At 31.7% G+C, this 12,047-nt stretch overlaps 1 protein-coding gene across 1 annotated transcript; it reads left to right on the top strand.

Annotated features, from left to right (window-relative positions):
• The first annotated feature begins 7,983 nt into the window (after positions 1–7,983).
• On the top strand, positions 7,984–8,981 carry LOC149902722 (uncharacterized). Its single transcript, XM_090109305.1, has 2 exons — positions 7,984–8,059; positions 8,473–8,981. The coding sequence occupies exons 1-2, from the start codon at positions 8,014–8,016 to the stop codon at positions 8,841–8,843; spliced, it is 417 nt and encodes a 138-aa protein (XP_089965431.1). The 5' UTR covers positions 7,984–8,013; the 3' UTR covers positions 8,844–8,981.
• The last annotated feature ends 3,066 nt before the right edge of the window (positions 8,982–12,047 follow it).

Here is a 12,047-nt window from a genome sequence, read left to right as displayed (position 1 = left end):
AATTGTTATTAAATAAACAAAAATAATAATTAATAAATATTTATTAAAAAAAAATTATGAGGCGTGCACTTTTGGATTTTCCAAATTATTTTTCAATATTCCACATCGAAGATGCGAATAAAACTTGTAATAAAAAAATGTCACCGACTGAAATGTTCAAACTTTTTTTTAATCTAACTATCAACATTCTCTGCAACGAAAAAAGTAGTATTGGAAGCTATTGGCTATATATTTTACTCTTTAAATATTTTATAATTGAGTACGAAACTAGTTTTATCGTAGAATAATAATTAATATAGTATTGTTAAAATCAATAAAATATACTCTGTATCCCCAAGAGCTTTCAAAATCATGAATGCTATGGCGATTTACACAAAATTTGATAAATTATTAATTGCTTAATTAGTTTAATATATTTAAAAGCAGAATATTTTCAAGTTAATTTCATTGAATGTAAAACTCATTTGTACTAATTAAAATCCTCACTAAATAATCGTAAACGGTAAAGTTTTGTCTGGAAGGAAGAAATATTTAATCAACTTAAATTCAGAACTGTGTAGTATTTTAGCATTATTGCAGTAATAAGAATAAGTAGAAATTTTGAACGGTTTTTAAATTGGTATTGGAAAATTTATTGCTATAATTATTTCATTATTTTTTATTTATCATAGGGCACAAAAATGTGTTATTTGGCAAAGAAATTAAAAAAAACACCTTCAAAAAGTACCTGTTTTTGCCTATAAGTAAATTCTAACATTCCTGTAACAGCCGCTAGGTTCTTGTTTCGTCGGCGTTCGATTTCTAGAGGTAACAAAACTTAGGTAAATAAATAGATTGATGAGTACTTTCTTTATATAAATATAAAAGTAAATATTTAAATATTAAATACACAAATCATTGCCTTTATTTTCAATATTATAGTTTTGTAATTAAGATTTTTTACTCTTAAAAAAATGATAATCAAAACGTTACACACATTAGCGACGCAACTTTAAAAACGGTTACCATTTTGAACTTTCGCAATTCCCACATAATGTTACTAAGTTCCATAAAGGCGAACAAAGTGCTCGAACAGTACTGTTAAGCCCTAGTATGAATGCACTGAAACCAGAGTATCGCATTAAAATTTAATTGCAAACCTTTTCAGCGGCGCTCGTGTAGACGTCATTACTGTAATGTCATTATACTTAAGTCGCTTTCATACGAAAAAGTTATTATTTGATTGTAGGTAGGTACATTAGTATTTAAATCGAATGTGGTTCGTGAACTTTGAGGTTTAAATTTTGAAGCTTTTTGGCATTAAAATATAGAGGTAGAAATGTGTTTTAAATGAAATTGGTTTTCAAAATATTACACAGGGGTTTTTTCAAAGGCTAAAATTTACACAGATAGCACAGAAGCGGTAGTGTAACAGATTTTTTTTTAATTGTGTATCCTTTGAAAAATATCCGGCTATTTTATTTCTAGTGATCGAAATCTGAACATTTCATTTTTTATTTTAAGCTCAGATTAACATGCAAATCCAAATTTTCAATACTTGCCATCCATCTATGATAATCTCAAGCGATATCTCCAATTAATCGCATTTCAATTATCACACAAAAAGTAGCACTTAGGATGATTAAGACCCAAATCGTTAGCAATCATCTATCAAAATGTCGTATCCTTCCAGCTTTTGTCTTGAAACTTGAGTAGGATTCCCAAGTCCAACTTAATGTATCGTATGTTTTGGTGGAAACATACGTGGGTACATTGTGGGCGTTTGTCCACGTTATATTGCAATGTGTAAACAGGCTTTAATGTAGTTACTAATACATATTATAAAACGTCTACTTTAGAATTATGTTATTTTAAATATCTATTTTATATTGTTATCTATTTTAATATGCCTACCGTCTAATATCAGGTAAGTACAATTCTACACTATATTAATAAAAAAATTAAATGTCTGGATTAAATTAAATTCACAATATAAAAAATAACTAATAATAATACGAACCTTTAACAGGACTATTTGTAAATACAATGAAAATAAGTGATAAAAAATAACGTTTAATTGAGAACAATTAAAAAAGCAGCAGTACCGGTTCAAATCAATACCCGTATATTTGTAAAAACTTTGACATGCAAACTTGCAGAGGTACTTAGGAGGTCGTTATTGTTTCCCGTGTTTGCTTATATTACAGTTTAAGTCATCGTTAACCTTCATAAGAGCAATTAAAGCATAGGAGTTTGATGTATCTTGAGCAAATACTGTGCTGCTAAAATGATATATATCTATTAAATGTACCTACCTAATATAGCTATTGATTTCTACTCGTCCATATTTATTTATAGAGGATCATTTCAAAATATTATATGCATCTTTTGCTCAGTAATAATAAACAAAATAAACTGAAATATCGAAATTGTTCAACAAAACACTAATCTTACGCGGTACCTACGTTATTCTTCTTTGTTTTCATCACTCACATAAAAAGATGAAAAAGATGATGATGAATGTTTATATAAAAAATAAATAAAATTAGAATAACACTGATCTAACTATTCTCAAATTTCCACAATCGTTTTCATTATTTATACGAGTGCGGTGTTGTACTGGAGTTATATTTGCCAAAATTGTTTGTTCCAATTTTACAACAAATTGGCCAAGTTCGTGCCATTAGCTACACGCTGTCGTGTATTTACGGCTATTTATTTACATTTTTTCGTTACTTCCTCCCCGATACATTTTTTATCAGGTCAGAAATTTATCTTGAAGTTCTTATATTAAATTGCTGTGCTATTTGCAAGCAAAAATGTTTGGTGCAATGGTTTGTGCTGGACTGTAAATGTTTAAGTTTTTGTTTATGAGGGTTTCTATCAAGATAATGCAGGATGAAAATAATAAGTGTATCCTCAAAATCTATCTGAAAGATGTCCAAAGTTATTATACGTATCAATAAGACCTAGCAGGGAAGACTAAAAAGGTATGTATTAAAATTTTCAGTATAAAAAACATCAGTACCAAACAACAATTTATAATGATCTAGGAACAGTTTAAAAAAGTAATTAGGGCTACGATTGTTCAAAATATACAAGTGAAATATAATTCAATATACATCAATAATTCAGAGTATATTAAAGACTAAACAAGAAGAAAGAAAATGAGCATAAAATACCATTAATTATTTCTTATGATATAAAAGCACCACCCATTCATTTACAATCTACGCGACAAAGTAATAAGAAAATAACAAAAACTCATCTGAGCAATCTAACAACAAATCTTAGCCTCCAAATTGATTTCTTCTGTTCGTTCGACACGTCAACGTCATTCTAAATAAAGAGAATCTTTCGGTAATTTGGTCGAAGCAACTCGCCGACAGTTCATCGACCAAGCCGCTTAGCTTTCAGTCAGTTTCAGACGTGAGAGACAATGAAGCGCGTGGTTTGTATTACTTACAGATCAACTATTTACAGATGGTTTTGGCGCAATATCACATTCAATAGATTCCTTTGTTATCTTTTAATAAACGATGGTTTTGTTTCTCCGATCTTTTGTGAAGAACAGATTAATCTGTCTGTCATATCTATAATTATTGACATATTAATCTTTTTGTAATATGTTTGTGGCTTATTTATAAAAATCCAAATGGTTTATTAAGTAATTAAAAAATGTAATCTAAACGTAGTTATGTACATTAGTTTGAAAACTATAGTGTAAAGCTTTTGGATCCATCTCACGATAATTCATGTTCTATTCCATATCCTGTAAATATAAAATATGTTCAACAAGAAGTTGTCGTAGCGTTTCTTAAGGTCTCATCCATCTGAACATTAATTAAACATGTCGCAGACGGCTTAGGCGGGACAGATCTGAAGATACCCCACACATGATGCTATCGGTTTTGATTTTCCAAAACCTCTGTCGCCACCTCACCTACGTATTGTAGTCACTGTATTGTATTCTACGCGCAGGCTCGGATAAGGGGCCTGGAAATTGTTTTACGTGACACGTTATAACGAACGAGAGGACGGGCACGCGTTTTGAATCGCTATCATTCCAGCTTACCCCATTTCGTTTGATGTCATTGTCATTTTGATTTCACTTAGCAAATTCCTTGATTTCATTTAGTGGAGCATACAAATTCACTGTTTCTGCTTCGTGCTCAGTTTGTCATTGTAAAGAAATAATAGAAGACAAGTCAGGAATACTGTCTTTATGCAGTAGGTACTTGTGAAACATTACAATGGCACTGTTAATGTAGTAAATTCACTCTAAATAGAAAATGAAATAAAAATACGAAGGGAAGGCAGTATGAATGAAGTGAAGCATACTGCAACCAGTAAGTAGTTATTTAGAAATTATAGGTTACATCTGAAAATACGTCTCCACTCTCCAGTTACATTCATATAAATCGACACCCACGGTTTTTCTGCGTCAAACCTATAATTTGAAATTCTAAACTTGAAGTACCTAATTTAAGCTGAGAAATTGAGTTGTTACATCAAGAACCATATACTGGTTGAATTAAAGAAATTTGTTTATTTCATTTTTGTTACAATGTGGAATTGAATGAACATTCTAATGGAGCGATTATTATTTAATTAAGTTTTCTGAAACCATCCAATTCTATTTCATTCTATAGTAATAACTCAAACACATTATTTTTCATTTATTTGTAAGCTTATAAGCTCCCACTTATAAGCTTGACTACATATTATTACATGCTCTAGTTATCTACTATATAAAAATAAGTCGGGGTTTCCTTCCTGACGCTATTACTCCAGAATGCATGAACCGATTTCCACGGTTTTGCATTCGTTGGAAAGGTCTCGGGCTCCGTAAGGTTTATAGCAAAGAAAAGGTGTCTCTGGTGGCGAAACGGAGTTCACCCGGTTTGCTAGTCACATATAATATGAACTTCATATATTATAGGATTGCATCCTACATTGTAATTGACACACCACAGTCCAATCATAATCCACAGCACATACATTATGCTTATCCCCAGTCCACAGCTGCACACATAAGTTATAACGCTTATTGCCAAGTTGTGATCACAGGTGGACACAACGTACAAACTGACTCGCTAAGTTCTAACTTTAAATCTGCACCTGTGACAAGGACTACGTGACACCAACTTGTATGCACTGTTCCGTCTGTATACTTGTCCGAATATGTCTTAAGTTCCAAGTGCGTTCTAAGTAAACCGAAGTGGGGTTTGAATACAAACATCCTGGTAGGTAAAGAAGGTTTTAGAATTTTTGTAAGGAAATACTTTTGAATTTTGTCTATAATCTGGATAAATAGACAAGTTATGACAGAAAGATCGCAGTTTGTCGAGCATAAAAAAAAACAAAATTCTAATTGAAAATTACATCTTAGCATCTCGCATTCATTACTATAATTTCTGTTTTATAAACCGCCGTTTTATACATCTAATCTGTTTATAAAACGGCGGGCCAACCCAAAGAGCGCAGATAGTGATTTTAAAATTTTATTACTTGTGATTATAAAAAGGTGGATAAACCCGCGGTATACAGCTAGTGATTTTAAATCTTAACATATTAATAAATAAAAATTCGTCGATAATTTCCAGTAAAAGGTCAATTTCACCCAATCACGAAGTACCGAGCGCAGTGGATTACATGCCGTGTCGCTATACGCTCCACTACGCAACTCTGGGGCTGCCAGTAGGTTTTTTTTTACTATTTATAAATTAATTTATTAATACTAAGTTGAGCACTCCGTTTTACACATTGTATAATTTGTTATAATAAATTGCTGTGAATTAATTGTGGTAATAAATTACTGTGAATCATGTCCACGTTCGTTATAAAATAAAGAATAGAAAAAATTCGATCACGAGGCGGGACCATTTGAATGCCTTAAAAAATATCAAATTCAAATTATAATTAATTTCGGCGAATTATATGACAAACGTAAAAATATTATCAAAACTGTATATCACGATGTCGTATAAGTTATCTATTGTTTGTTGATATTTTAAATGAAATAGATAGTTATCATACATTTTTGATGATTATGTAATTGATATTATAATGATTTCAAAGAATTAGTATCACTTGTTACCTCGTATTAGTCGTCAAAATTCTTAAAATTTCGCTTTTTATATATACATAGGTATGTATGTATTTTTCATTCGATAAAGTAAATTAGTATCTATAATTAGTTATGGTTCAGATTTACCTACCCATTTTTATAAAACAAACTCAATCAAAATTTTATGTTTCTCAATAAAAAAAGTATTAATTTATTAGACGAAGCCCATGTAGACATTTTAAACTCGGTTAAAAAGTCAAAAGGCAGCCCTATAAATAATACAAAATCGTTCGACCGCAAAAACTCTGCTAATCAAGTTAAGAGCGAATGCAAACATTTGTTTTACAAATTAAACATTTAATATTAAATGAGTAATTCCCAACAGTTAAAACCCACCCTCTTACCGGTCCACTTGTCAAATTAGCGTAAATAAATATAATTATGGATACCATCTTTGTTCTGCTTTCATTTATGAAAAATAATACTTACATTCAAAAACCTTAATTATTATTTGATACTTAAAATTACAGTTTCTAAAGATTGTCACGCAAACATCGGCCACCATTGAAAAACGTTTTAATTATTATTTTTTCTTTTTAAATACCTACATGCAACGCTTAGAAAGCAACATTTCAGAAAGAAGCTAAACTATACGTTTGTATGTCTTGAATTTCATCTCAAAATATCAGTTACTGAATGAAATATAATATAATTAGTTCCTTAGACACTGCCACAGTTTCGTCTAGATATTATAATTAAATCACATTATCGTCCATGTATTTTCAGATTAATTTAGAGAGGGAGAACACATTATTATATTTTATCAAATACACGTACAATAAGTCACGTATTCAAGATTGGATCAAGATCCTTAAATAGATAATGAATCAATAAATCATGGTAAAGTATTTATATTTATTAAAAAAAATTACATGCATGGAAAATTTGAATCGAACATTTTTGATGATAAAATAATCGAGACCACTATTTCACAGATAACTAGTTTTTCACCCGTGGTATGACTACACACTTGCGACTCTACAAAATTTTGTACTGTACTGGATATTCGAAGAAGGGGCATTACGCTATTTTTTATGATGCCAAGGAAACTTGATCTTAATATACGAATTAGTGACAATTTAAGATGAATTATATTTTAACAGGAGCGATGTTCATGATCTTGAACCGTATTACCTATGAGCGAAGTTCAAAAAAGCGCCAAACATTTTTGTCTCACAGAGTTACGTCACACAGCATATCTTAGTATTTACATAGTCTACCCACAAGTTTCTAACAATGGTCCTCTCCTTGTTGAACATATTATATTGTAAAAAAAAATATCAATAATAAGCTTCGATGGAAACTACTCAAATAATTTCCAATAATAGTTTAAGAGCGCAATATTTACCTAAATCGATGTAGAGAGCATTCTCAACAAACGTGATAAGAAATTCTAATTATTTACAAAACCTTTTGTATTCGTATATGTATATGACGAGTAGAACTATAATATTACTAGATTTCCGCCCGCGGCTTCGCCCGCGTTTTCAAAGGAAAACCCGCATAGTTCCCGTTCCCGTGGGATTTCCAGGATAAAACCTATCCTATGTGTTAATCCAAGTTACCCTCTATATGTGTGCTAAATTTCATTGTAATCGGTTCAGTAGTTTTTACGTGAAAGAGTAGGTAACAAACATCCATACATCCATACAAACTTTCGCCTTTATAATAGTATTTTATTATTATATTCACAAGTTTTAGTAATATTAAAATGGTTATACCTCTACATAAGTGTAGAGTCACGGTATCAAAGGAGCTACTAATATTTGATTTCTATCATATTAAGATTATAATCATATTATTTAAATTTTTCACAAGACTTTATCTGATACTGAATAGGGTATATAACGATTTTATCTATATTATATTAGTATTTGTATTAGCGTGAGTCTACTCGGTTCAAAATGGTGTCTAAAATTTTGCTTTTGGTGGCGATTTTCACTTGTCAAGGTACGTTTACGACCTGTGTTTACGACGAATAATCCTTCTTATATTTTTTTAACTGTTGCCTCTGTAAAAGAATAATATTTTGATACCTTAGATAAGAAAGTCATTTTATAACATTCTTTTAAATGGGTCTACCTTGCTAGTAATTCATAATTAGGCTATAACTAATACTTGCTCCTTAACAGGCAATACAGATCCATGTGAGAGAAGTTAAAGAAAAACGAATCATATTTCCGTGATCCGTGATCTTTATTCAGTAGATATAGATTGTATATCACACAAGCTCTAACCAAAACGATATTGTCTGTGATCATCTTTTAAAAACTTTACATTGACAGAATCCCTCCTTACAGGGATCAGGACTTTCCACTAAAGAATATAATAAATAATTGAAAAGTTATGTTTATTTGTTTCAGTTCTGTGCCTGACGGAAATTCGTCTTAACGATATAAACGTTCACTACATAAAACATCCACTGATTGGCACATCCTTTGGTATACCGGCTGAACGCTGGGACGACACTCTCGTAAACTGTAATGTTATTTTCCCCAATGGTATTTCTTACTCCGTGTATCCAACGGCCAATCACCCGAATTTGGACTTTATGGCCATGCCACAAGTTAAAATTTTCCCCTTCAAAAGCTGCTCATTATCTGTAAGGAATATTGGAAAGGAGTACAGCGGTGTGTACGAACTGATTTCAACAATCAGGCGTCAACCGAATAACGACGTTATTGTAACGAGGCGAAGATTCATTCTGGAAGTTGTCGAATCTGACTTTAATTAGATACCTGAATTCTGAATTGTATTGGCTTCAAGTGATATTATGTGTGAGCTATGTAATATGGACTTATTGTGATATTTATTGATTATTTTTTGTATCAAAAGTTTCATTGTATAAAGTCACGATACCTATAACTGAGTATTAAATGACATTTTAGTTAACGTATTAGTTTGTATATTATTGTCCACCATTTAAATAAAATCACACATGTTTTATGTTATCACAAAATATATAATGTATTTTGCCAATCTTTTAAACAACACCATATAGATAATACATAACAAAATATGAATCAAACTTGAAAAAGCATACCGACTTGACAAGAAATTCTAAGGAATGAAAATACATGAACGCTATGAACGATACACGTTGCAATGCACTAATACGCAGTCGACACTAATTAAACTAATTTGCTAGTAAATCTTCGAATGTCCTCAAGTTGCCACAGTTCCCAGTTTCTGAAGCAGATTATAATTTCTGTGACTGTATGACGGCACGTGCTGTGTGCGCCTTAGAGATTTGATCTTATATTAGCTGCAAAACTTTCAAAACTTTTGATGGAATTCTTGGTTTTGATATTATACCTTAGACCTGAAAATATTACGTATATTCAAGAGTCATATATTGAAGAGAAATTTTTGGTACCTAAGTAGGTACTCTAAGTTCGTAAAAGTAAATATTTTTTTCAATCGTTAATGATATAAATATGCTCTTATGATTGAATCAGTTATTCTTGAAAGAGTAATAAAATAGTGCTGATATTTTCTATTTTATGCTTATTAAATACATGCATGATCAAAAGTTAAAATGATAAGATTGTAATAAAACAGGCAATGAATGAAACGATTAGATAATTATTATCAAATATACCTATCATGGCAACAATGATTAATGATTTTTATTAATATTAACTATTGCTTAGGCCGCACCCACATAGACAGGTGATTTGCCTATCGAGTAGCTTAGTAAAACTAAAATAAATAGGTACCACAGTATAAAGAGAGAAGTAGGCCGACTCCCGGCGCGGCGTTTAGGAGCACACGGTACACTAAAAGACGCGAGGGTTGTCAATTGTCACATTGATATTTTAAACTAGCGGTCCGCCCCGGCTTCGCCCGTGGTACATGTTTACGTTTTCTCTACATAAGAACCATCCTCGTACTTCCAGGAATATAATAAAAAAAGAATTATCGAAATCGGTTCAGCCGTTCTCGAGTTATGCGCTTACCAACACATTTTGCGATTCATTTTTATATATAAGAAGATAATAATAAATTATCGAGTAATATGCATAAACAAAATGATGAGTAGGCCATTCTCCCATTACGATACGCACAGGCGATTCAAGTATCCTGCAAGTTTCGGAGACTAGTCGCCGCGGAGTATCTCACATACATTTGTATGTAGGCTCGCACACTACGCTACCGGTACAATGTATGTGAGATATTCCGCGGCTATAACTAGTCTCCGAGACTTGCAGGATACTTGTATCGCCTGTGCGTATCGTAATGGGAGAAGGGCCGGCGTTGTAAATTCAGTATTCACCGCCTGTCTGCACGACTGCGTCCTTATACTATTTTACGTACATGTCTTTGCAGCTATGCCTTGAGGCCATAATGGGCCATAACAACAATGTCCAATAGTTTCAAAACATAATTTTAGTTTCTTCACCTAAATACAGTTGATCTTGATATAGGTACCAACTTAATGCCATAATATGCATGTATATTGTGTAGTCACGATATCAAAATATCCGTCTCTAAGGGAATACCTACTTAATTGATACAATACGATTTCATAATATTTAATAATATTATATTATCTGATACTATTGAGTATATATAAGATTTTAATTAATACAGTATTATTTATTAAGTATAGCCTTGTTTCGATTGTCAAGAAGATTTTAAAATGGTGACAAAAATTTTCCTTTTGGTGTCGATTTTCATTTGTCAAGGTAAGAATGTAAATATTCTTCTCTGATTATTTTTTTTATTATTGCCACCGTATAACATTAATAAAGCTTCGACTTGTACTTAAGATATAGGAATAGCTTTAGCCTAATTTGCAAAAACCTAAATATTTCTTAACATTAGTTACGTCCCTTGTACTCTTGTGGGACAAAAATAAAATACATTTAACATTTGATTTCACTGAACAATAATTTTCTCTACTGTCTAGTAAAGACTTCTGTATGCCTTGCTAGATTGATACTTCTATAAAAAACCACAGAGGTATCCAACGTCTCTTACTACCAATGCAATGTGATACTTAATTAACATTTTGGTTCCAGCGTTCTGCTATATCGAGGTTCGTCTAAGCGATGTACACGTCCGCTATGTGCAGCATCCATTGATTGGGACATCTTTTGACATCCCCCATATTCATTCGGCCGACACTCTCACAAACTGCTTCGTTGTTTTCCCCGACCGTGCTGTGTACTCCGTGTATCCAACTGCGAATCACCCGAATTTAGACCTTATGGCAAAGCCACACGTATCACTTTTCTCAACCAAAAGCTGCTCTGTGGTTGTCAGGAATGTCGGAAAGGAGTACAGTGGTGAGTATGAGCTGATTTCCAGAGTAGTACGTCAACCGAATAACAACGTATTTGTGATAAGACGAAGGTTTATTTTGGATGTTGTTGTACCTAACTTCGATTAGACTATGTTATTTTCATAACCTTCTTGAATTTCTTACTTTTTGGCTCTTGATTTTTTTTATATATTTTTAATTATTAGGCTACAAAATAAACTTTGATTTTGTATAATTTGGTAAATTAAACTGTAATACAATAAAATTACAAATAAAACATGTTTGGTTTATTTAAAGCTCAATGACTTTCCAAATACTTTTTAACGCTGCTTCTCAATCCACCTACTAATCTGCTGCTGGCCGTCATCATGATCAATAAATAATAAATTTATACAGGGATGACAACTAAAATATAACTACCTAAGTATATACTTCAGTCTATTTAATATTAATATAGTTAACCCACATAAAATACAATAGTCCAACTAGAAATTAAGTGTTAAGTAATCTTCCTTGATGTTAGTAAATTATTCTAAGGTTCAAGAATACATTTTATGATCTTAAAACAAAACGTTTGCCGTTGACTCGCTACTAAAAAAAACGGCTAAAACGTTGAACGGAAAATGGCCAATTGAAGGAACTCATAGAAGAATAAACGGTTCATAATGAACT

Source organism: Colias eurytheme, chromosome 14, assembly GCF_061535395.1.
Source record: "Colias eurytheme isolate Ceu_HAF_F1 chromosome 14, ilColEury1 Martin Lab GWU primary, whole genome shotgun sequence".
Taxonomy (NCBI): domain Eukaryota; kingdom Metazoa; phylum Arthropoda; class Insecta; order Lepidoptera; family Pieridae; genus Colias; species Colias eurytheme.
The sequence above is the reverse complement of the archived record's forward strand: the minus strand, read 5'-3'. Positions and strand labels throughout refer to the sequence as shown.